Genomic DNA, 27628 nt, shown 5'->3' on the forward strand with positions numbered 1-27628 from the left:
CTTTCAGGAGGTGATTGGTGGATTCTTTCAATAATGATTTTATCCTCTGATTCTACAATTTCAGGGTAGTTCTCCTTGATAATTTCCTGGAATATGGTGTCTAGACTCTTTTCTTGATCATGGCTTTCAGGTATTCCAATAATTCTCAGATTATCTCTCCTGGATCTATTTTCCAGGTCAGTTGTTTTTCCAGTGAGGTATTTCACATTTTCTTCTATTTTTCACTCTTTTGATTCTGCATGATGGATCGTTGGTGTCTCAAGGAGACATTAGCTTCCATCTGCCAAATTTTAATTTTTAAGGCATTATTTTCCGCATTAAGCTTATGCACCTCTTTTTCCATTTGGCCAATTGCATTTTTTAAGGAATTGTTTTCTCAGTCAATTTTTGTGCTTCTTTTTACAGTATAACTCATTTCTCTCATTTCTTTTTCCATTTTTTCTTCTACCTCTCTCATTTTTTTTGGTGAGGCAATTGAGGTTAAGTGACTTGCCCAGGGTCACTTGTCAAGTGTCTGAGGTCACATTTGAACTCAGTTCCTCCTGAATCCAGGGCTGGTGCTCTATCCACTATGCCACTTAGCTACCCCTCATTTATTTTTTAAAAGCCTTTTTGAGCTCTTCAAAGAAGGCTTTTTGGTCTTGAGACAAGATCATCTTCCCACTTGAATCTTCACTTGTAGGCATTTTGACAAACTCATCTGAGTTTGAGTTTTGGTCTTCCCTTTCACCATAGAAACTGTCAATGGTAAAGGTCCTTTTTTGTTTCTTGCTCATATTGTAGCCTTTTTTTTAACTTTTAAATTTGAAGTCTGCTCCTGGGGCACAGGGTTCAATGTTACAAGCTTCTTACTGCTCTCAGCTGCACCACTCTCAGCTGCCCTGCTCTCAGCTGTGTCAAGTTGCAGCAGTGTGGAGCTGCCCACTGAGTTGAGCTGAGCTGAGCTACCAGCTGAGCCAAGTAGTGCTGAGCCACCTTCCCCTTTCACCCAGGTGAGGCAGACCTTTCCTGAAGTCTTCTAAATTAGCTCAAGTAGGAGGATTGTGTCTCTCTTTTTGTAGGTTCTGTAGTTCCAGAATCTGTTTAGAGGCTTGATTTAATGTTGTTTTTGAGGGAAATATGGGAAAGCTCAAGCAACTTCCTAGCTTCTCTCCACCATCTTGGCTCCACCCCCAGAACTTTGATAATCCCCTTTTCTTCTACTTTATTTTTCTTAAGGTTTTTTGTCTGTTTTTTCACAACCTGACTAATATGGAAATGTTTTCTATGACTATACATGTATAACTTATATTGAATAGTTTGCCTTCATAAGGGGGGGGGGGAGGTGAAGGAAAGAAGAGAATTTGGAGCACAAAGTCTTAAAAATGGACATTAAAATTGTTTTTACATGTAATTAGGGAAAAATACATTTCAAATAAATAAGGGAAAAAACCTTATGGAAAGAGGACAACTTACATATCATTCTCATCATGTCAGCTGTTGAATCTTTCCTAAAGAAACTTTTGTGAGTCTACAAAAGATGAGCTCACATCTCAATTGTCTTGTTGAAGTCTAAAAAGCAATCATTTTGTCCATCTGTGCAATGGTTTACAGAACATTAATTATAAAAGAATAATGGAAAGCTAGTGACCTGTCCTTTGACTATTTCTATCTAAACCCAAATAGAGAAAAGAATGAGATCCCAGTGATAACGATGATGATGACAGTGATGATAATGGAGGAGGAGGAATATGGTAGTTAATTGGGAATTGAGATAGGAAGGATGTATCAGAGGAAGAAACCAGCATCAAAATAGTATAAGCAAAGTTAACACATTGACTTAAAAGAGGAAGTCACCTCATGACCCCACAGGTTCATATTGGCAATTGATCTCCAGCATCTGCTATATTTGTAGGGTCATTAATCTTATTCAGTTCAGCAGAAAATATACAATGTATAAATGAGTACTGATATGTCTCACAAACAACTGTTGTGGAGAAGAACTTTGGCACCACAACGTTTATTATATTCCCCATCTCTCTGCACAAAGTGACAAAAGAATCTATATACATACATACATATATATACACACATAATCACATATACATATACACATATATATACATATATATTTATATTTATACACATTTCTGTGTGAGCATATGTATGTATGTATATACATATATATGTATGCATATAGCCACTAACAAATTAGTTATTTAAAAGTAAATATCTTTGATCACCTCTAACCAATAGGACTCTGGTCAGAAGCACCTCCACATTGGCTCCATCAGACTATACATTCATCAATCATTTTTCTACTAATTTATCAGGTTGACTTTAAATTACTGTAATCTTCCAAGTTCTATGGTGATAGAAGCCTGCCTACCAACCTCAGTGGAAGAAATCATTCTCTGAGGTATAACAATAGGGCAAACCCAAAGCTCTCCAAACAGCAGTAGTTTGCCAACTCTTATTTCATTTTGTTGTAGACTTGATCTCAGTGGGATTCATCAATTTTTGCCATGAGATCTCTGGGTCTACACCATTCTCTCCACCCTAAGACCTATTAGTTGCCCACCCCCTAAGAGCATCACCTGTTTCCCCTTGTGCTGTTACTAAATCCATGTTTAAATCTGCTTTCTGGTTACATAGGCAGTTCTTTCTCTAGTTGCTTCATATAATTTACTTTCACTTTCATTACATTGATGGGCAAATATTTTAGGACCATTGACCATAGTACAAGAATGCTTGCTTTAGTTCTATCATTATCTGCTACATTAACTTATTTTAATAGCATTTGAAATGATTCATTCAGGTCAATGGACTCCTCTCCCCACATCCCATTTGAATAGCATCCCTGATGAATGCAGCCAGAAGCATAGCATCTCAGTCTCCCAGACTGCCCAAACTGTTCATTTGGTTATTTCATTCCATGGGGTTCTACATCACCCTTCAACCAAAAGTAAACACAATTGAATCTACCAAAATAATGCCAAATGTTCTGGTCCAGGCATGGCTCAAGCAGGTCTGGTGGTTTGGTCTTGGGATTAGAATGGAATGATATATTTGTAAACTGTCTAACATTAACAAAAAAGAAAGTTTACTAAATATTAATTAACATGTAATGGAAATTTAGCAAAAATACAAAAGTGGTGAAGGTAAGCATCATTCCCATAGTCTCCATACAGAAACTTATTTTGTCAGAGAGTGTGTTGATAAATAGGATAGTAGGACATCTGTTAAGTCTGAGGAGGTATTGGCTCTTTATGGCATAAGGTTATTAATTCCCTAGGCAATATGAAAGTTACATCAATAGCCTGAGCCCTAGTCCCACAAACTAATTAAATCCCAGAGATGACTTCCTGCTTTATAAAGAAAAACTAGAGTAACTCATATGGCAGGAACCCTAGCAGATGCTACTCCTCCTAACACGAGGCATATCTACTGATGTTATTGCTTCAGGGAAGCTGCTGAAATCACAATGGTCACAGCCACCATTAATACATGAATACAATTCTCTGAGAATCAGTGCAATTAGTGAATAACCAGAATATTGATTCCATGGTTCTGGATAAGGTGGAATAGCAATTCTAGGGCTGAAGATTGTTTTTTCTTGCTAGTTTGTAGAGTTATCTAGGGTTCTGATTCCTCAGGTCACAAGCAAAAATATAATAGAGTATGGCTAGATTTGAAGTCATTACAAGATGGTTCAAGTTCTCCCTGCGACACTTACTACCTAAGTAAACTTGGACAAGACACTAAACCTCTCCATGTTTTAGTTTCCTCATCTATAAAATGAGGAATATGGAAGAGATAAACTCTAAGTCTAATGTATATCCATTTTAATTCTCATCCAGGGGGCAATACTGAGTTAGGAATGGCATCCTTTTTTTGGTTATACATTTGTAATCATGTTAAACATATTTCCACATTAGTCAAGTTGTAAAAGAAGAATCAGAACAAAGAGAGAAAACTACAAGAAAGAAAAGGGGGGGCGGGTAAAGTGAAAATAGTATGCTTTGATCTGCATTCAGACTCCATAGTTCTTTCTCTGGATGTGTATAGCATTTTCCATCATGAGTCTTTTGGAGTTGTCTTGGATCATTGTGTTGCTGAGAATAGATAAGTCTATCATAGTTGATCAATTAAACAATGTTTTTGATACTGTGTACGATGTTCTCCTGTTTCTGCTCACCTCACTCAGCATCAGTTCATATAAGAGGAAAGACATATTTAAAGATTATGTTTTTGCCCCATTTCAGAAACCCAGAATTAAAGAATATCAGACCTGGAAAGAATCTAGGTGGCCTTCAGTCCAATCTGTGCCTAACCAATAATCCCTTATGACTACATACCCAAACAAATCGTCATACAGGTTTCATTTCAAAACCCCCAGGACAGACAACCACTACTTTCTGAGAATGCCAATTCTGCTTTTATCCAGCTCTAATTGCCATACTTGAAGCTTATGTCTACCTCTCTACACTCTGAGACTAAGTAGAATTACATCTGATTCTTATTCCACCTAACAGACTTACAGATACACAAAGGCAGATATTATGTCTGTACAAGTGTCCTGTTCACTGTAATAATTACGTAATTCTTTCAACCAGTCCTCATATCATAATCTCAATGTCTTTCATCATCCTGGTTGCTTTCCTCTCTTTCTTTTCCTCTAGTTTGCCAATGTTCTCTCTAAAATGTAGCAACCAGAATTAAGGTTAATGTTCCAGACCAGATTTAACTAGAGTATAATACAATGAAACAATCACTTTCCTAATTCAGAATACTGGGTTTGTTTTCAAAACTTAAGATTCCTAAGGACTAGAGCCATAATGGTGGAGTAAAGGTAGGGATTCCCTGAGATCTTTCAAATTCACCTCCAAACAATGTTAAAATAAAGCCTCAAAATAAATTCTGGAGTGGCAGAACCAACAAAGGAATGAGGTAAAGCAATTTTTTCCAGCCCAAGAAAACTTGGAAGTTCAGCATGAAAGGTCTCTTTCACTGGGATGAGAGTAGAACCTAGTCCAGTAAAGGTTGCATTGGCAGGCCTTGGGGAAGGAGCAACTAAATCAACAAAGCAGCTATCAGAGCTCACAGCCCTCAAACAGTAAAGGAGTCAGAGAACTAGTCAGAAAGAGAAAACAGAGGATCTTTTGCTGGCACAGGGAGCAGAACTCTGTTGCATTGCCTATATTCAGTTCTGGGTCAGAGTCCCAGGACAAAAAAAAGGGGTACTAGCAGGATCAAGTATCCTGTCCAAGGTTTCTGGTTAGAAAAGATTACTTGTAGTCACTCACAGACTAGAATACAGACCCAGAGAGCAGTGAGAGCATGAGAGCTTCTAGACAGAGCCCAGAGCTAGCTCGGGGGGGGGGGGGGAACAATATAAAAAACCTGAAACTTGGTACAATGTCCCTGTCATCCTTGGGGCAGAGTCCAACTTTAACATAAAATTAAAAGTCAAGAAATGAGCTAGGAAAATAAGCAAATGACAAAAATAAGAACCTGATTATAGAAAGTTACTATGGTGAGAGGGAATATCAAAACACAAATTCAGAAGAAAACAATGAAAACAAAATATCTACATCCAAAGACTTAAAGAAAATTGTGGATTGTTTTCTGGACCTGGAAGAACTAAAAATGGATGTTAAAAATCAAATAAGAGAAGGAAAAGGAAAAATTGGGGAAAGAAATGAGAGTGGTTCAAGAAAATCATGAAGAAAAGGTTCACAGCTTGGTATAGGAGTAGCCAAAATATTGAAAATAGCATGCTAAAAACTGATATTAAGTCAAATGGTAAAAGAAGCACAAAAATCCACTGAAGAGAACCCCTTATAAAGCATAATTGACCATGCAGAAAAAGATATACAAAAATTACCTGAAGAAAAGAACTCCTTAAAAAGTAGAATTGGCCACATGGAAAAGGGGGTACAAAAATTCATTGAAAAAAGTTCCTTAAAAATTAGAATTTGTGAAGTGGAAGTTAATGAATCCATGAGACATCAAGAAACAATAAGAAAAAGTCAAAGGAATACAACAATAGAAGAAAATATGGACTATCTCATTGAAAAAACAAAATAGATTGAGGAGAGATAATTTTACAACTATTGAACTGATGGAAACACATGATAAAAAAAATAACCTAGACATCATCTTTCAAGAAATTAAGAAGAAAAACTGCCCTTATACTCTAGAACCAGAGAGTAAAATAGACATTGAAAGAACCCACCAATAACCTCCTGAAAGAGATCCCAAAATGAAAACTTCCAGGAATGTTATAGCCAAATTCCATAACTTGCAGGTCAAGATGAAAATACTACAAACAACCATAAAGAAACAATTTAAATATTGTGGAGTCACAGTCAGGATAACACAGGATTTAACAGCTTCAACTGAATTGAAGGGCTTGGGATGTGATATTCCAGAGGACAAAGGAGCTAGGATTACAACCAAGAATCACATACTCAGCAAAACTGAGTATAATCCTTCAGGGAACAAAATAAATATTTAATGGAACAGAGAACTTTCAAGCATTCTTGATGAAAATATGATAGTTGAATAGAATGACTTTCAAATGCACTTGTCCCACACAAAATAGGCATGAAAGAACTATTATAATGGAGGGGAAGGGGAATGTGGGGTGGGGAGGACAGGCAAAGCTTAAAACTTGCTCTCTTAAAGTTGGTTCAAAGAGGGAATAATATACACACTCAGTTGGATATAAAAATATTTCTTCCTTTTAAGGAATATAATAGAAGGGGAGGAGGGACTAATAAAAAGGAAGAGATATTGGGGAAGGCAGTGATGAGAATTATACACCTGTGAGGAGGAAAAGGAAGAGAGTAAGAATGGGGGGGGGGGTAAAAAAGAGACAAATAGCATGGAGGGAAATAAACAGTTATCAGCAAAAGCTGACTGGGAAAATAATTCCTTAAGAATCAGAATTGGATAGATGGAAGTTAATCACTCAATGAGACATAAGGAAGAAGTAAAGCAGAATTAAAATAATCTAAAAGTAGAAGAAACCATAAAGTAGCTCTTCAGAAAAACAACAGCTTTGGAAAATAGATAAAGGAGGGACAATTTAAGAATTATTGGACTACCTGAGACTCATCATCAAAAAAAGAGCCTAGGCAGCATATTTCAAGACATTGTCAAGGAGAACTGCCCCAATATCTTAGAACCAGAGGAAAAAATAGTCATTGAAAGAATACACTGATCACCTCCTGCAAGAGACTCCAAAAGGAAACTCCAAAGAATATCATAGCCAAATTCCAGAATTATCAAGCAAAGAAAAAAAATACTGTAACCAGTCAGAAAGAAACAATTTAAATATCAAGGAGCAACAATCAGGATTACACAGGACCTGGAAACTTGAACATTTAAAGGATCTGAGGGCTTGGAATATGATGTTCAGGAAGGCAAAGGAACTTGTATTACAACCAAAAATGTACTACCCAGCAAAATTAAACATACTCTCTCAGGGGGAAAGATGTGCATTCAATGAAATATGCGACTTTAAAACTTTCCTAATGAAAAGTCCAGAACTGAACAGAAAATTCAATCTTTAAATGTGAGGCTCAAGATAAGCATAAAAAGGTAAAACAGAGGGGAAAACAAAACATGTTTTCAATATGGATAAAATGTTTACATACCTACATGGGAAGAAGATACTTGTAACTCTTAAGAATTGTATCTTTATTAAGGCAGATAAAAGGAGTACACATAGACAGAGCTTGTGGGTATAAGTTGATTTTGATGTGATTATATAAAAAAAACCTTAAGGGGTGAAAAAGGGTTATACTGGGAGAAGAAGAAAGGAGAAGCAAAAATGGGGTAAATCACATCACATGAAGAGGCATGTAAGACCTCTTACAATAGAGGGAAAAAAGAAGGGGAGAGCATTGCTTCAATCTTACTTTCATCTGACTTGGCTCAAAGAGAGAAAAACATACACACTCAGTTAGGAATAGGATTTTATCTTACTCTATAGGGAAGTAGGAGGAGAAAGTGGAAGGAAAAGGATGGGGTGCTGATAGCAGGGAGGGAAAACTAGGAGGCAAAGAGGGAAAGAAAAGGGAGGTGGGGCTGATAGAAGAAAGGGTAGATTGGTGGTCAGAAACAAAATATTGGTGAGAAGGAACAAGGGAAAAAGAGAGAAAAAAGTATAAACAAGGGGGAAAATAGGATGGAGGGAAATATAGTTAGTAATCTTAAGTGTAAATGTGAATCGAATGAATTCTCCAATAAAATGGAAGTGGAAAACAGAAGGGATTAAAAGCAGAATCCTACAATATGTTCTTTTTACTTTTTGTTTTTTGGTGGCGCAATGAGGGTTAAGTGACATGCTCAGGGTCACACAGCTAGTGGCAAGTGTCTGAGGCCGGATTTGAACTCAGGTACTCCTGAATCCAGGGACAGTACTTTATCCACTATGCCACCTAGCTGCTGTTCTTAACAAGAAACATATTTGAAGCAGAGAGATACACACAAAGTAAAGGTAAAAAGCTGGCACAGAATATATTATACTTCAACTGAAGTAAAAAAAAAAAGCAGGGGTAGCAATCCTTATCTCAGAAAAAGGAAAAGCAAAAATAGACCTAATTAAAAGAGATAAGGAGGGGCAGCTAGATGGTGCAGTGGATTGAGCACCAGCCCTGGAGTCAGGAGGACCTGAGTTCAAATCCGACCTCAGACACTTAACACTTACCAGCTGTGTGACCCTGGGCAAGTCACTTAACCCCAATTGCCTCACTAAAAAAAAAAAAAAAAAGAGATAAGGAAGGAAACTACATCTTGCTAAAAGGTATCATAGACAATGAAGTTATATCAATACTAAACATATATCAACCAAGAAGTACAGCATCCAAATTCTTAGACAAGTTAAGTGAGTTAAAGGAAGAAATGACAGCAAAATTATACAACTGGTGGACCTCAACCTGCCCCTCTCAAAACTAAATAAATCTAACCACAAAATAAATAAGAAAGAAGTTAAGGAGGTGAATAAAAAATTAAATATGATACAACTCTGAATAAAACTGGATGGGGATAGAAAGAAATGGTACATAGCACCTATACAAAAATTGACCATGTGTTATGGCATAAAAACCTCAGAGTCAAATGTAAAAAGGCAGAAATAGTAAATGTGTCCTTCTCAGTTCATGATGCAATAAAAATTTTGTGTAATAAAGGGCCATGGAAAGATAGTGTGGCAAGTAAAACTACATGTCCCAAGTTTGGGGAAAATTAGCTGGGGTTTCTAATATATATGTTACTTATAAATTATAATCTTTAGCACCAGTTTTGGACATTAAGCATTTATTAAAGCATACCAAGTATTAGTAAAAAGAGAACACCTGGCTCAGAAAGTTAAGAAGCCCCACGAACCTAGGATAGAAGAGTCAGAGAGAACAAGGCACAGCCCCCACCTCAGAGTTTCAGGCCACAAAGAGGAAGTTCTTCTGCCTGTGAGAGTGGAAGCTACTTCCAGGTCTGGACAAGAGGCAGTCCCTATACACAACTACAAGCTAATTGGCCAGCATCACCCAAATCCATTGTTTCACTAGACTTGAGGGCGGTCAGTGAGCAGAATGTGCCCAAAGTCAGAGTTCAGAGAACACACCCTCTGAGGGCCAGGCTCTCAGGTAGGCATTGTTTCAACTTCAAGTGAGTTAATCAGCAAAATCAATCCAATCAATCTCAATATTATCCTCTCCAGCAGGGGCCTCTGGGCATCCCAAAACCCATTATTTTCTCACAATGGACCAAAAATTAATTGGAGAACTAAATAATCTCATCCTTAAAAATGGGTGTCAAATCATAGAAAACAATAATTTCATCAAAGAGAACGACAATAATGACACAACATACCAAAATTTATGGGATGCAGCTAAAACAGTCTTGGGAGAATTTTTATATCTCTAAGTGGTTAAATAAATAAAATAGGGAGAGCGGAGATAAATGAATTGGGCATGCAAGTAAAAAAGCTAGAAAAAGAACAAATTAAAAATCCCCAATTAAACACTAAATTAGAAATTCTGAAAAGCAGAGATTAATAAAATTGAAAGCAAGAAAACTATAGAATTAATAAATAAAAATAAGAGCTGGTTTTATTTTAAAAACCAATAAAGCATAGAAACCTTTGTTTAATTTGATTGTTTTAAAAGAAATCCAAATTACCAGTATCAAAAATGAAAAGAGTAATTGCAACACCAACAAAAAGGAAATTAGAGTAATAATTAGGAGCTATTTTGCCCAACTATATGCCAATAAATTTGACAATCTAAATGAAATGAATGAATATTTACACAAATATAAATTACCCAGATTTACAGAAAAGGAAATAAAATTCTTAAATAAATAAGCTCACTTTACAAAAAACAATTGAACAAACCATCAATTATCTCCCTAAGAAAAAATGTCCAGGGTCAGATGGGTTTACAAGTGAATTTTGCCTAACATTTAAATACCAATTAATTTCAGTACTATGCACACTATTTGGAAAAATAGGTGAAGAAGGAATCCTACCAAATTGTTTTTATGAGACAAATATGGAGCTGATACCTAAACAAGGCTGAGAATAAATAGAAAAAGAAAATTATAGACCAATCTCCCTAATGAATATTGATGCAAAAATTCTAGTTAGAATATAAGCAAAGAGATGACAGCAAATTATCACAAGGATAATGCACTATGACCAGGTGGGATTTATACCAGGAATGCAAGGTTAGTCCAATATTAGGAAAACTATCATCATAAATCACCCACATCAATAACAAAACTAACCAGAATCATATGGTTATCTCAATAGATGCAGAGAAAACCTTTGAAAAAATACAGCACCCTTTCCTCTTAAAAATGCTAGAAGGCAGGGCGGCTAGGTGGCGCAGTGGATAAAGCACTGGCCCTGGATTCAGGCGTTCCTGAGTTCAAATCCGGCCTCAGACATTTGACACTTACTAGCTGTGTGACCCTGGGCAAGTCACTTAACCCCATTGCCCCGTAAAAAAAAAAAATGCTAGAAGGCAGCTAGGTAGCACAGTGGACAAAGCACTGGCCCTGGATTCAGGGGGACCTAAGTTCAAATCTGACTTCAGACACTTGACACTTACCAGCTGTGTGACCTTGGGCAAGTCACTTAACACTCATTGCCCCGCAAAATAAAACAAAAACAAAGACAAACAAAAAAAGAGCATAGGAATAAATGAAGCTTTTCTTAAGATAATAAACATCTATCTAAAACCAACAGCAACCATTATCTGTAACAGGCATAAATTAAGATTTATTGTACTAGAAATGTTAGCCTTAGCAATAAGAGAATAAAAGGAAATTGAAGGAATTCAAATAGATGAGAGGAAAACAAAATTATCACTTTGCAGATGATCTGATGGTATACTTAGAAAATCCTAAAATAACTGTAGACAACATAAAATATTTGGGAGTATACCTGCCAAGAGAAACCCAGGAACTATATGTACACAATTACAAAACACTTTTCACACTAATAAAATCAGATCTAAATATATGAAAAAATATCAAGTGCTCTTGAGTAGGCCAAGCTAATACAATAAAAATGACAATTTTACCTAAATTAATTTACTTACTCAGTGCCATGCCAATCAAACTACCAAACAATTATTTCATAGAGCTAGAAAAAACAAAAGGTCAAGAATATCAAGGTAATTAATGAAAAAAATGCAAAGGAATGTGGCCTGTCTATACCAGATCTAAAACTATATAATAAAGTGGCCACCATCAGAACTATTTGGTACTGGCTAACAAAAAAAGTGGTGGATCAGTGAAATAGGTTAGGCATACAAAACACAGTAGTAAATGAATATAGCAATCTCCTGTTTGATAAATCCAAAGACTCTGGCTTCTGGGATAAGAGTACACTATTTTACAAAAACTGCTAGGAAAACTGGAAAATACTGTGGCAGAAACTAGGCACAGACCAACATTTTACACAGTATTCCAAAGTAAAGTCAAAATGGGAACATAATCGAGACATAAAGGGTGATACCATAGGAAAACTAGAAAAGGAAGGAATAGTTTACTTGTCAGATGTATGGAGAGGGGAAGAATTTATGACCAAAGATGAGAGAGAGAACATTATGAAATGCAAAATGAATCATTTTGATTACATTAAATTAAAAAGGTTTTGCACAAACAAAATCAATACAAACAAGATTAGAAGGAAAGCAGCAAGCTGGGAAACAATTTTTACAGAAACCAGTGTTTCTGATAAAAGCCTAATATCTAAATTATATAGAGAACTGAATCAAATATATAAGAATACAAGTAATTTTCCAATTGAGAAATGGTCAAAGTATATGAAAATATATCAGGAATGCAGGACTGGTTCAGTATTAGGAAAACCATCAGCAACTACATGGATATAATTACAACACTAGTCATCCAAATAAAGGCAGATCTAAACAATTGGAAATGCATTAATTGCTCATGCATAGATCAAGCAAATATAATAAAAATAATAAGCTCTACCTTAAATTATTTCTTCAATGCCATACCAATCAAACTATGAAACATTACTTTTTAGACCTAGAAAAAAATAATAAAATTCATCTGGAAGAACAAAAGGTCAAGAATATCTAGGAGATGGATTTATTTTTTTTTAATGTGAAGGAAAGTGACCTAGCTTTAGCAGATGTCAAAGTGTATTGTAAAGTGGTAATCATCAAAACAATCTGGAAGTAGCTAAGAAATGGAGTGGTAGATAAGTGGAATAAATTTAGGTATACAATACACAATAGTAAATGAAAATAGTAATCTTGTGTTTGATAAATCCAAAGACCCAAGCTTTGGGAACAAGAAATAATTATTTGACAAAAACTGCTGGGAAAACTAGAGACCAGTTTTGAAGAAAATAGACATAGACCAAAATGTCATACTGTATAACAAGATAAGGTCAAAATGGGTACATGATTTAAACATAAAGGGTGATATCATAAGCAAATTAGGGGAACATGAAATAGTTTACCTGTTAGATCTATGGATAAAGAAAGAACTTAAGACCAAAAAGAAGTAGAGAACCATATGGGTTGCAAAATGGATAATTCTGATTACATTAAATAAAAAAGGGTTTGCAAAAATAAAAGCAATGCAACCAAGATTAGAAAGAAAGCAGAAATCAGATCTTTTTTTGTGGTGGCAAATAATTAGAAATTGAAGGAATGTTCATCAATTGAGGAATGGCTGAACAAGTCATGGCATATGATTGTGATGGAATACTATTGTGCTATAAGAAATGCTGAGCAGGGTGCTTTCAGAAAAATCTAGAAATATTTATGTCAATTGATGCAAAGTGAGCAGAACAAAGAAAACAGTGTAAACAGTAACAGCAATATCATACAGTAATCAATTGTGAATGACTATTCTAAGCAACACAATTATCTATAACAATTTTGAAAGGACTCGTGAAAAAAGGGCTTCAGAGAAAGAACTAATAGGATCTGAGTGCTGATCAAAGCATACTTTTTAAACTATTTTTCTTGGGGGTTTTCTGGCTTATGTTTTCTTTCTCAGCATGGCTAATATCGTAATATGTTTTGCATAAGTAAATTGTTTGCCTTCTCAAGAACAACTGAGGGTGGGAGGAAAACAATCTAAAATTCAAAATTGAAAAAATAAATAAATATTTAAAAATTTACATGTAATTGGAAAAAATAAAATACTTTTTAAAATAAAAATAAAAGTTAAGATTCTATTAGTTAATGTGGGTGTAGTAGTATTTGTTTGCTAAAGAGGAAAGGAATGTGAGAAAACAATTTTAAGAATAGGGTTTGGGGGGACCCAGGGACATCCCTCCCTCCAAACTCTGGCTGGTTTCTCAGAGCCAGCCCAGAGACAATAGAAATGGAAATCAGAGTCAGTGGAGATTAAAACCACACCTTTTTTAGAGGCCTTTCCCCTCAGTGTGTTTGTCTTTGACTAGACCTTGACCTCAGCACAGTACAACTCATTTTGATATGGACCAGAATTGAATGATTCTAGTCAATTAGCTTTGATCATTGTGTAAGAGCCACCTCTCCCGGAAGAGGAAAAGAGTCGGAGGTCATGAGGTGACTGCCATTCTGGGGTGGACCTGACCAAGGAGGCACTCGCAGGCTCAGGAGCCATGTGTTTGCTCTCTCTCTCTCTCTCTCTCTCTCTCTCTCTCTCTCTCTCTCTCTCTGTAATGTAAGGCTTTCTGAACTCTACTTTGTAGCCCTGTGCTCACTGTGTCTCTATGGTGCTATGGGCTTTCTGCTTGCACTTAATATGACTTAATAATAAATGCTTGCTGCCAAAATTGGCACAATAACCTCTAATTTATAAGTAGCAATATATTAGAAACCCCAGCTAAGTTCCCCAATAACTTAGAACAGAGACAGGCTCCTCCCAATATTTTCAAAGGACACAGAAAGAAGTATTTATTAAGTACCCATTATGTACCAGACACTGTGTACTTTACAAATATTATCTCATTTGATCCTCATAACAACCCTGGGAAATACCATCTCAATTTTACAGTTGAAGAAACAGGCAAGCAGAAGTTAAGTTAGTTTCCCAGGATAACACAGCTAATCAAGTGTCTGATACCATATTTGAACTCAGTTCTTCAGGTCCATTGTTCTATCCACTGTATCACCTCAGGGCCTAAAGAACACTATTGTTTCATATTGAACTTTTAGTCCCTGAATTCTCAAGATCTCATTTCAAACTTCTATTTTATCACATCTCTCCCTTCTTATCCTTGTGAAGTTGACCTTCTTTAACCCAATAGTAAAAACTTAAGAGTTTTCCTTATTTCATCTTATTAGATTCAGTCCAACATTCAGTCAAGATCTTTTTGCATCCTGACTCTGCCATAACATATGTTAGCTTCCCTTCTCGTTTTTTTTTCCCCACTTTGGCTATGATTTAGATCTCCTGGCTTAAAGATTCTTCTCGATCACTATACTCAGCTCTATATGTACAAATATTCAGTCACATAATTCAAATGTCTTAGCTTCTGGCTGCTGAGCTGGGACCTAAACTATCTCTTCCCAACTTCCAGGTGTAGTGTTTCCTCAAGTAGATTATTACTAGATTCTCTCACCATGAGTGGTCTTCTCCAAGCTGTTATCCATCACCTCATTTGCCTCTTGATTGAGTAGTTGCTGCTTCTCCTTAGCCAGTACTTTGCTATACTCATTTAGTTAATTATTATTTTTTTAAATAAAAGTATTTTGTTATTTTCCAGTTACATGTAGAGATAGCTTTCAACATTTGTTTACATAAGATTTCCAATTTCAAATTTTTCTCCCTCCCCTCCCTTCCCCCAGTTAATTATTCTATTAATTCCAAGGGCCCTGATTTAAATCTATGGGATCTGACCTTTGGTTTTAGAGCACGACAGAAACCAATGGTAAATTTAACTATCTGAAATGAATCATAATCTACCGTAATCTTAGTAGTCTGCCAACGTGATGTTGGTAAAATCTTAGATTCTTTCTGGTTTCCTGAGTAGCATTCTGGGGTACATATGCAAAAAAGATTATTTCAGTCATTGAGATGTACTGTGGAGCTAATATAGTATCAAAGACATCATCTTCTTTAATCTAGAAAGAGGAAAAAAAGAATGCCATATATTTTAACATTTTCCATTTTATATATAAACATAAGTGAAAAAATTTGTTTGCATTTAATAATCACATAATATTATAATTCAGAACAATTTTGTTTTCCTGAGTAACACCTGATGCCCAGTCTATCGAATATATTCTATCTAATTACCTTATGTGTGCAAGACTGTATATATCCTTGATGCAGAGTAAAGAAAAGTTTTCATCTCCTCTCTTTTGATAATCTCTTTTTAGGCTGGGATTTTTAACATATGGAATCACAAGAAAATTTGTTGAGCCTTTGCTTACTGGTAACCCTCTATGTCTGTAACAACCTGGTTGGGAAAGGTTGGGGTAGGGAGAGCAGCTCTGAAAAGCATGAATGTAGACTTCATGGAAACAAAATGCTTCACTGCCTGAAGGATATTGGACACCATTCTTCTGCACACTTTTCAAGAAATTGCCATGGAGTGGCATGTTGAGATTATATACTTCCATGGGATAAAGAGAACATATATTAGACCTGTGATTTCATTGTTTTAGAGCTTTTGTTTTCTGTGATTTTATTGGAGAAAGTCCATCTATCAATGCAGGTTGTCACCTTCTCTATAACTTGTACTTATAACTTAGAGTTGCCTAGAATAGTGACAAGCCTAGGGTCACATGACCAATATGTATCAGAGGTAGTCCCTGAACCACATAACTTCCATAGGTGGATATGAGAAATTGTCTTTCAACGAATACATAGGACTTTATGTGAATATGGTTCTTTGAGGCACTGCCTGGAGAACTGATTTTGTTGTGGTGTTTTATTCAGTGATCTGACCTGAGTGAACCAGGAAAGAGGACTCAGTTCACATCTCTTGACTTTAAAGTTACTGTCTCTCATGGTGAGTCATCAGAGGAGTCCTCACCCTCCACTCAGAGAGAGCATCCATGCCTCCCCTGTCCCTGACTCCTGGTGTAAATACCTTTTTTCCTAAGGCCAACAAATGCATTCATTCCCATCATTCTCTAGCTGTCAGCTTCCCTAAAGACCTCTCCTTTTCAATTCTAATGCTTTGTTTTTTGTTTTTTTAATTTCATCACTGTTTAAATCCAGTGTTTCATTATTGCCTGGGTAGCTTTGGGGACTGGAGGAAGGAGAGGATAAACAGTAGAAGTCAACCCCAGTAGATATCTTTAATCTGAGATCTTCCCCCAGAACTCTAATGGGTAGAACTAGGGAGATAGAGAGATGCAGACTTAATGGGGAAATACTAAAGTAAAAATGTTCTCCATTACTATCTTCCCTTACCTGTTTACAACCAGGTCTCAAACTGTCATTCCACTTCACTGGACATTACTCTCCTGCCCAAACTTGATGGTCCAACTAGCCAAATTGGACTTCTTTCTGTTTCTCCACAATTCCCTTTCCTATCTCCATGGTTTTGCAGTACCTATGACCCAGACCTTAGAATACATTCCCTACCTAAGAAACATCGCAAGTACCAAGTTCTACGTGAAGCCTTTTCTGATCCCCCTCTCAACTAAGAGTGAACTGACTCCCTAAATGCCTTCAATTTATTCTATATTTACATATATGTGTATAAGTGCATATTTCATATTTATATAATATACGGCTTCTAGGTGGAATAGTGGATAGAATGCTGGACTTGAAGTAAGGAAGATCTGAGTTCAAATCTCACTTAAGATATTTCCTAGCCAGATAACCTTAGGCAAGTCACACAATTTTTCTCAGTCTCAGTTTTCTCCTCTATAAAATGAGAACAATACCTACCTACCTACCTGGGTTTTGAGGATAAAATGAGATAATGTTTGTTAATTTATAAAATCTTAAAATGCTAAAAAATGACTTTCTTATTATATGTACAGATCCTTCCTATGTATAATATACATATATATATATACACATTCAAGGTTCTTCAGAGTAGGGATCATTCCTACCAACCTAGGAATCCTGGAGATCTCTAGGGGATTCTAGGGATTTCATTCTTTATATTTTAATCTCTAGTACTCAGCATAGTATCAGGCACATAAGAAGTTCTTTTATTTATTTATTTAATTCAATTAATTAATTAATTAATTAATTAATTTATTCATTCATTCATTTATTTATTTATTTGTTTATTTATTTATTTATTTATTTATTTATTTATTTATTTATTTATTTATTTATTTATTTATTTTTGTGGGGCAATGGGGGTTAAGTGACTTGCCCAGGGTCTCACAGCCAGTAAGTGTCAAGTGTCTGAGCCCAGATTTGAACTCAGGTACTCCTGAATCTAGGGCCGGTGCTTTATCCACTGCACCACCTAACTGCCCCCAAAATGTAAATGTAATGATACTTTCAATTTTTTTTTCTTTTGGTGAGGCAATTGGGGTTAAGTGACTTGCCCAGGGTCACACAGCTAGTAAGTGTCAAGTGTCTGAGGCTGGATTTGAACTCAGGTCTTTCCTGACTCCAAGGCTGGTGCTTTATCCACTGCGCCACCTAGCTGCCCCACGTAAGAAGGTCTTAATAGATAAATTCTTGTTGATTTGTTGATTGATCAACTTAGCTATCTTCCATTTTCTTAAACATTAGAGTCCTAGAGAAAAATGGAAATGTAAAAGGCAAGAGATGAGAGACAGTAACTTTAAAGTCAAGAGATGTGAACTGAGTCCTCTTTCCTGGTTCACTCAGGTCAGATCACTGAATAAAACACCACAACAAAATCAGTTCTTTGGGGTCAAGCTCAGTCATTATAATTTCTTGGAATTCAGTTTCATTTTTAATTTATTTCCATTCAACCAGTTGTAATTGTGTATATTGTCTTCCTATTTCTGCACTGCTCATTTTGCATCATTTCAAATAAGTCTCTCCATGCTTCTCCATATTCTCCCCAGTTTGACATTTGCTTTCTTTCCTGTTTTTTGCTACTATCATAAATGTTCTATAGATATGGAACTGGGACCTTTCTTTTGTCATTGCCCTTCTTAGGGACATATGCCTAACAGTGGAATCTACAGGTCAAAGACTGGACATTTTAGTCTCTTTCTTTGCAGAATTATAAATTGCCTTCTAGAATGGCTGAATCAATTTATAGATCCATCAAAAATGTATTTATGTACCTTTCTTCCCACATCCTCAACAACATTCCTCTTCTCATCTTTGCCAAATTACTGGGTGTTGAGATACAACCTCAGGTTTGCTTTGATTTGCATTTTCTTACTACTGGTGATTTGCAACATCACTTTATATTTGCATCAGAGTCCACATACCTCAAACTTCCCTCACCTACCATTTCAGGCAGGTAAGTTGAATTTGATATGTTTGATTAGGCTCATCTTCACCTCTATAGTCTTGAAGGCCCATGGACTTTTTTTAATCCTTTGTCCCCCAAAATCCATTTTATTCTAGACTGATAAGTGCTGATTTTCATGATTGTTGTTCTATATTACCATAAAAGACCATTCAACAATGGGTATATAATTTAGGTTAAAATACTTGTGCTTGAATGTAGTACATCATCTACCTATAAGGAAGCTATTAGCCCTGTCATTCTGTGTTTAATTCATATTTTGAAAATATTTAACACATTATCAACATACACACATGCACACACATCTCACTGACCTGAGAAATTGCTCTATTATCAACTAGAGGAATTATGTCTAATGAATCCAAATCGTTATTACTCAGAGTAATTAAAGCTTCAGTGCCCAAATGGTCATAGTAAATTGCAAAAACAGTGTATTTGCTTTCACCCAATTCAATATAAGATTTTATTCCTATTGGAAAGAAAATAGAAAAGTTATTTTGAAATTCAACCTTTTACCTGGACCCAGGCAAATACTTCCTTAAGTGTGACTAGGATAAGTTTTCACTCTGCTCCACTGGGTATCTGTTTTTGTTGGGCCTCTAACAGTGTTTGGTTTTGGCTTAAAGAACTGGTAACTTAACTCATCCACCTGACCCCCCACTGGAAGAATGAATTTTGATGAGCTTTGTATTACCATATCTTGGGAGAATGAAGTCACTGGTTATCACCTACTTGCCTAGTCTCTGGGTTTTGCTTCTACTTAAAGTGATCCCCTTTGTCATACTGATAATAGACCCAACATATGTTCTAGGCTTGATAATCAGGGGCTCTACCCTAGTCATGGAGAGTTGCTAACTCTTAGGATCGTAACTTCATTTCTCTGGGCTAATGCTTAAAAAGAAGGCATAGCTAGATGATCACAAAGGATTCTTCTGGAATGAGATATTTTGCTACCCCCTAGCTTTGTGGCCTAAATGCTGCCCTGTTGTCCCAGTAATCCCATATAACACTTTTTTTTTCCAGTTCTGTGTCTACCTTTCTCTCCCCAACGATCTCTTCACTATGCTGCTTCCTTCTACTGTAGTCAGTCACTTTCCTCTCTGACAAAAACAAAACAAAAAAACTCTGGACTCAACTCCTAGAACACTAGCTTTCAGGGGATGAGCTTTCACTTTTAGGCCTTCAGACACTTCCTGACCCTCCACATCATGCTATCTCTCTAGCTCTCCTACATTTATCCCCCTTTCCCCTTTATAATATAAGCTCCTTGAAGTCAGAGGCTATCTTACTTTCTTTCATTTTTATCTCCATTTAACATTAAGAACTTAATAATTATATTATCTCTCAATCAATCTCATTGCCCTCTGTCTAGACCACTGGTCTCCCAAACTTTTTGATTTTGTATGTATCAGAGGTGGAACTTGAACCCAAATTTTCCTGGCTTCAAGACTAATTTTCTATCCACTACTGAATACATTATAAAACACAAAAATAAGTATTTTAATGCAATGAAAATAATTAAGATAATTTGTTTTATTTATTTATGAGACAAACCCCTTTTTGCTCTTACTAAAAATTACCCATATTTTAGCGGAAACAATAATATTTAGGCTTCATTATGATTTCAAAAAATATTTCCTTAATAATATACTTTGGGTTTAATTTCCATTTATTCTGATGCTTGGTTTTTATGGCTGTCAGTTGAAAAAGATGCTTCACAAATGTGAAGAAGCATGGGTATTGAGCTTATTCAATCAGCACACTAATTGTTCAGGCCAATCCACTAATTATGAAAAGATTTTTGTTGAAATTTCATTTCTAAAATTCCATCTTCCATGATGTCATCAGCTGCTTTTGCAAATACATCAAAAGGTATTGCATTATTTTTAATTATCAAAAACCACAGAAACTCTTTTGATTTTTAGATCACTGGTTCTTGTTTTGTCAATTAGTCATGTCTGACTCTCTGTGACTCCAATTTGGGGTTTTCTTGACAAACTGGAGTGGTTGACCATTTCCTTCTCCTGGTCATTTAACAGATGAGGAGGAAACTGAGGCAAGCAGGCTTGAGTGACTTGCCTAGGGTCATATAGCTGATGTGTCTGAGTCCAGATTTGAACTCAGATCCTCCTGACTCCAGAGCCAGCACTCTGTACACTTTGTACCTTAGCTGCCCCCTTAAAAAGCTTAGAAAATAGTGTTTCCAACTTTGTTATGGGTGACACATTTAGTTTTCCACAACAAAACTTCATTTTTCAATATCTTGCTTTGTGATATGATGATCATTTCTGTGATGATATTGCTTTGTGATAGAGCATCATTAGCTAATATCTGCAGGTACATAAAGGTTTTGATGGGATTTATCTTCAATGATTGAGTAACCATTCAGTATTTCAAATAATCCTCTTGATAATTTTGGTATGGATAGAGGTGGGGGTGGGGGATGCAGGGGGAGGGGAGGCAGGTGGATATTCCTTGTCAAATCTTATTAAAATCATTGTTTTTACCTTAGAATGTAGCTGATAAGCACTCCCTGGTAGAAATTTTAGCTCTTCCACCTCCTTATTAACTTCTGGTGTAGTATCCCCTCTGAGTTAGTCAGCCATTTTGTTCTTTGAGTCATAGGTCCAGTCCCCAAAAGATTGCCATCTTGAGATCCAAGGTAACTATTCTTCTGTTGGTAGTTATTTTTTTAACACTGTAGTTCATAAGATCCCCATTGGTGTGCTTCCCATTTAATAATCAGGCAAAAGATGCAATTAGCTCAAAGCAAAAATATTTAGTGTGATAGCACAAGAGTAGTAGCTACAAGATATTGTCCTCATAAACCTGAAGCATACTCTCTCACAAATACACAAAGTATCTGTGGGGAAAGTATGTCACATAAGTGATAGTAAGGTACACATATAGAGAATATATGTTGCCAAGACAATTCACAACTCCAAAACTCTGGAGAGGGTGAGTAGGTGGGAATGGTTGAGAGAGGAGAACCAGAGATAAGATAGACTTAGGACTGAATTATAACAATGTCATGTAAGACCAAGCCTCTACTCAGAACACAGAAAGACTCTGGCCACATGACACCACTTTCATTAAGTATTAATTTCTTCATAAATGGATATTTTTGACAGTTGGACATTGCAAAAAGAAAGAATGTTGGGGATGCGGGTTGTGGGGAGGGGGGGACCAGGAGTGAGATATACCCATACCAAAAAAAAGAAATGTAAATGACCAAAAAACAATCTAAAGCAAATGCTACAAAATTACAAACAAGAAGAGAAGGGAAGATGAATTTATTAAGTGTTGGAGCTTACTTAGGCAAATTTGGAGCTTCTTAAATTCTATACTCATGAAGTAAAGAAAGAATAAGGGGGGAAATGAATTTAACTCTCAAAATGGAATGTTATAGGAGCAACATTTACCCCACATAAGCTAGGATAGGTTTTTTTAAGGCAATGATAACATCCTCAAGACAATTGGTTCAAAGAACAAAGGTTGGAATAAATCAATCAATAAATAAAAATTCATTAAGTGTCTACCATGCACCAGTCACTGTGCTAAGCTCTGGAATCATCAAAATAGATTCTTGATGTCCTTAGTACAAAAGCAGAGTGAAGCATCACACTTTTCTGACTAGTGGACCATTGTGACAAATTCTGGATGACAAACAACTGGAAGGATATTCGTTGATCCTCCTTTGACCATATTAGTATATGAAAAAAATATCATTCTACCTGAGGTAACATACAGTTAATGCTATACCAAATTAACAATGAGGTATTTTATGAAACTAGATATTTGGGGGAAATGGTATAAAATTTGAAAGTAGATGTATTTTTTAAAAGAGGGTGGAAAATACTAGGACTTCCAAATCTCAAATTATATTAGAAAGAATAATCACAAAAATGTTTTTATACTAGTTAAAAATAGAAAGGCAAATCAGCAGAATAGATGATAAAATAAGGATCAGAAATAGTAAATAAACTAGTTTTCTCTAAATTCAAGAAGAGTTCTCTCCATTTGACAAATACTGCTAGAAAATAGGTTTGATGTGAATTCTTAAGCAAACAAGGAACAAAAGAAATAAAGATAAAACAAATCATTCCAAATAAACTTATCTGATAAGTTTTACATGTACAAAATCAATGCAGCTATCTTTTTGTGGTGGGAAGGAATTGGAAACTGAGGGGATGCCCATCAATTGGGGAATGGCTGAACAAGTTGTGGTACATGAATGTAATGGAATACTATTGTGCTCTAAGAAATGATGAGAAGGTGAATTTCAGAGAAACCTGGAAGGATTTGCATGAACTGATGCTGAGAGGAGCAGAACCAAGAGAACATTGTACACAGTATCAACAACATTGTGTGTTGATCAACTGTGATAGAATTGATTCTTCTCAGCAATACAATGGTCCAAGATAGTTCCAAAGGACTCATGATGGAAAATGCTTTCCAAACACAGAAAAAATGAACTGTTTAATCTGGATGCAAATCAAGCCATACTATTTCTATTGTTTTTGTTGTTGTTTTTCTTTTTTGAGGTTTTTCCTTTTTGCTCTGATTCTTCTCTCATTACATGACTAATGCAGAAATATGTTTAATGTGATTGTACATGTATAACCTATATCAGATTACTTGCTGTCTTGGGGAAGGAGGGAGGGAAGGGAGGGAGAAAATTTTGAAACAAGAAATCTTATAAAAACAAATGTTGAAAACTATCTCTACATTTAACTGGAAAATAATAAAATATTTATTAAAAAATCAATGCAGGGCAGCTAGGTGGCACAGTGGATAAAGCACCGGCCCTGGATTTAGGAGTACCTGAGTTCAAATCCAGCCTCAAACACTTGACACTTACTAGCTGTGTGACCCTGGGCAAGTCACTTAACCCCCATTGCCTGGTAAAAAATAATAATAATAATAAAATTAAAATTAAATAAAAATCAGTGCAGCTAGAATAAGAAGAGAAAAGCATCAACTTGGAAATAATCTTGGCATAAAATATCTTTAAGGAGGTTCTGATATCCAAGGACATAAGTAATTAAAACAAATAAAGAAGACTAAACAATCCTCTAATTGAGAAATGGTCAAAGGATATGAATAAATTGTTTTCAAAATAATTTTTAAAAACTATTGGGGCAGGGCAGCTAGGTGGTGCAGTGGATAAAGCACCAGCCCTGGATTTAGGAGTACCTGAGTTCAAATCCGGCCTCAGACACTTGACATTTACTAGCTGTGTGACCCTGGGCAAGTCACTTAACCCCCATTGCCCCACAAAATAATAATAATAATAATAAGACTATTAAGAACCATGTGAAAGATTGCCTCCAAATAACTATTTATAAAAATGCATATTAAAACAGCTCTAAGTTTTTACCTCACATCTAGCAATCTGGAAAAACTGACAGAAGATTAAAATGGTCAGTGGTTGGAAGGGCTGTAAGAAGACAGTTCCACTAACATACACCAAAAAACAAGTTGAAATTATGCTTTTAAAAATTATTAGAGTTTCAAATCGTTTTATTCAGAGATTCTACTGCCCTTTGATACCTCCAAGGAGGTAAAAAACAGAAATAATGATTACATGAATACCAAAATACTTATTGCAACACTTATTTTGGTAGAAAAGAATTGAAACCACAAGAATAGATCTGACATAGGCTAAACAAATTGTAATATATTAACTATAAAGCAATGTTTCCATTTAGTAACTCACAAATCCCATGAAGGTATTACACTAAAAATTCTTTAATAGTATAATTTCAAATTATTATGAACAGTATAATAAATTACTCTTGGGGTTCACAATACATTACTTGTTGTTGAAAGTGAATCATAGGTATAAAGGAAGAAATTTTTTTGGAAATATTGCTGTAATATGATATTATAGTATAATATATTATGCAAGAAGAAATGTTGAATATGAAAAATTCTAATAAGCATGGAGAGTCTTGGATGAACTGATGCACTGTTAAATAAAAAGAACCAAGAAAATAATATACAGAATGACTGCAACAATATAAATAAAGGTGTTTTTTTTTAAGAAACTAATGCTGCATAATTATAAAAACCAATTTTGGCCTCAAAAAGCAATTTCAATTGAGTACAAGGGTCAGAAGTCAGGGTTGAGAACTAAACAAGAGGAGGAAAAAGTGAAGGTAATGATTGTAGACAGTTTTCTAAGAACTTGACTGTGAAAGGGAAGAAATATATACATAGATTGAGAGCTTTAAGGTCCAAAGAGGATTTTTATTTTTTTTAAGTATATGGGATACTTGGGCATATTGATAGGGAAGGAACCAGTAGACAGGGAAGAGATTGAAAGTTAGAGGGAGAGGGGAGAGGATTAAGAGGGAAATCTGCTGAAGAGTTACTTCTTCATCAGAGACAAGGATAAAGGAAAAGGAACTGGGGAATAGTGTCAAAAGGGCTTTGAGATATAGAAGAGGAGAGATCATAGCAAATAGTCTCTATAAATTATAAAAAATCCTCTGCTAGGGAGAGGTATAGAAGGCATGAGAAAAGCTTTGGAAAACCTTCTGTATGAACTGAGATAGAAAATCAATCAGATTCAACATAGGAGTTACCACATAAGGATTGTAGAACTGGTTCCTCTAGTCTTCTTGTGGGTATTTGACCAGGCTTTCACACAGCAGAGTAGAAGCAGCTTCTTATAATGAATGAGGACCCACAGCAGCATGGTATATAGGTACCTATCCTTCTTTCTATTATTACTGTTGACCTCCAAGGGTTACTGAGACATACGCAACTGAAAATCATCTTCATCTATATTGTAAGTATAGTGTATGCTCTAGGAAAGCATACTCCATAGAGTTCTTTGTAGTGCTCCCCAAGTCATGTTGACCTGAATATTTAACTAGATTATTTAGTCTTTGTGGTGAGAAAAAAACTTCAATTCAATTCAAAAAACATTTATTAAGTACCTACTCCATGCCAGGCACTGTGATAAGAAATTGGGATACAAGTAAATGAAAGAAAGACAATCCCTGCCCTCAAGGAGTTTATAATCTAATGGGACAAGACAATACACAAAAGGAAGCTGAATGCATATGGGGTACTTATAGAGTCAGAACCTAGAAGAGGCACTGATGGAAAATGAAGCCACCTTATATTCAGATACCAGTAAATAGATTGATGATCAAACTTAAACACAGAATTTGAGTACCATACACCAATTTTAGGAAATTAAAATCACTTTGGAATCTTCTTGTAATGGAAATCACTTTGGAGAATTTTATTCATATTATTTGATAGAGGTATACCAGGTAACTCTAATGATATGTGATTTCATCAGTGTGATTAATCTTCCATCAATATAGACAGCAATTCTTCTTTGCCTTCAAGTTGTTGTACCTGAAAACATTTATCACCTGCTGACCAACATTTTAAGCAATGTCTTTATATACTTAGGCTGGTCTTCCAAAAACATATATAGAGTCTATTACTACTAGTCCTGTTACAAGAAGCCTTTCCAGTTTGATAGGACCTGCCCAGCTTGAATTCAGCTGCCATGAACTTTAAAAACATGAGATAACCTCCATGCCATGATGAGATTATCAGAAGTATTTTAGCTTACTCTTAGAAACATGTAAAATAAAAGGAAAATTTGAGTGACTCTGTGAATAATTTGGCTATGAAGGAAAAATATTAGAAGACATTAGGAAGGACATTTCAGTTTTGAGCAAGAATTTTAGGATTAGATGGTATGAGTGAGATTTTCCCCACCCCTTAGTTATGAAATTTAAAGTGATTTAATTATGATAATAATCAGCATATTAACTGAAAATTTGTGATTATATTTAGATATCTTATTTTAATTGTATTAGTAGATTAAGTTTCTTTTCTTTCTAATTAACAATGCCAGATGGTACTTTCCAATGTTAGGCATTAAGTAATATCAGAAGATACTATAGTCAGCAATAATATATTTTAGAAATCACAAGTGATACGCTTGACTCAAGGGGGTCATGCAACTCACAAGTGATATGTTTGACTAGAAGGGGGTCATGCAGCAGAATTATGACCCTGTTCCCACAAGAAGACTGATAAAAGTATTGGAAAATGTTGACATTTGTCACATAGGCAGTTTCCATATTTCCTAGGAAGATGACTTAAAATTAGATTCTTTTAATTAGTATGGTATATAAGCATTTAATCTCTGTAGGGGTATAAAAACCCATTGATTCTGTAACTCGAGGTCTTTCAGGTCCAACCCCTTTCTGACTGGCTTCGTTGTGAGATAGGCCCTCTCTCAATAAACCTATTTTCTATGGCTTGGAGACTTAGCTGTTTCTTTTCCTTTGTCGAACTTAGAAATTTTCACAACAATGGTCAATACAGTTTCACTAGATAGTTAATATAATTGGATTCTAGCATCTGGTACATCTTTCTATTATTAGATCTTAATGTCTCACCTGCCTTAGAAAAATACAATTTCGAAGTCTGAGAAACAAAGATAATTTCTGAAGAATGGAAACTGTGGTAGCTCACAATTATGACTTCATCATGAAAATTTGCCACTCTCTCAAAACTGTTACCTCCATCATATGAAATCCAGACCTAGAGAGAAGAGATAACAACAAATGAAGAACTGTTATTTTCTGTATTGAGGGATTCTTCATAACAAAGGTATTACAAAATTCAATTCAATTATATGAATAATTATTAAGTGCCTATTATGTAAAATATGATTAGTCTTGGTGTTAT

The 27628-nt window shown here is 35.5% G+C and overlaps 1 protein-coding gene across 1 annotated transcript in view; it reads right to left on the reverse strand.

The window, feature by feature from the left end:
* The window catches only part of LOC122738591 (cation channel sperm-associated protein subunit beta-like), a 198378-nt gene that overhangs the window by 89546 nt on the left and 81204 nt on the right, over positions 1–27628 (reverse strand). The window contains exons 15-17 of the mRNA XM_043980582.1: positions 27337–27481; positions 19213–19367; positions 15433–15590 (exon numbers count right to left, since the gene is read on the reverse strand). Of these exons, the coding sequence (XP_043836517.1) occupies positions 15433–15590; positions 19213–19367; positions 27337–27481 (458 nt within the window). The remainder of the gene's footprint in view (positions 1–15432; positions 15591–19212; positions 19368–27336; positions 27482–27628) is intronic.

This window comes from Dromiciops gliroides, chromosome 2 (assembly GCF_019393635.1).
Source record: "Dromiciops gliroides isolate mDroGli1 chromosome 2, mDroGli1.pri, whole genome shotgun sequence".
NCBI classification, from domain to species: Eukaryota; Metazoa; Chordata; class Mammalia; order Microbiotheria; family Microbiotheriidae; genus Dromiciops; species Dromiciops gliroides.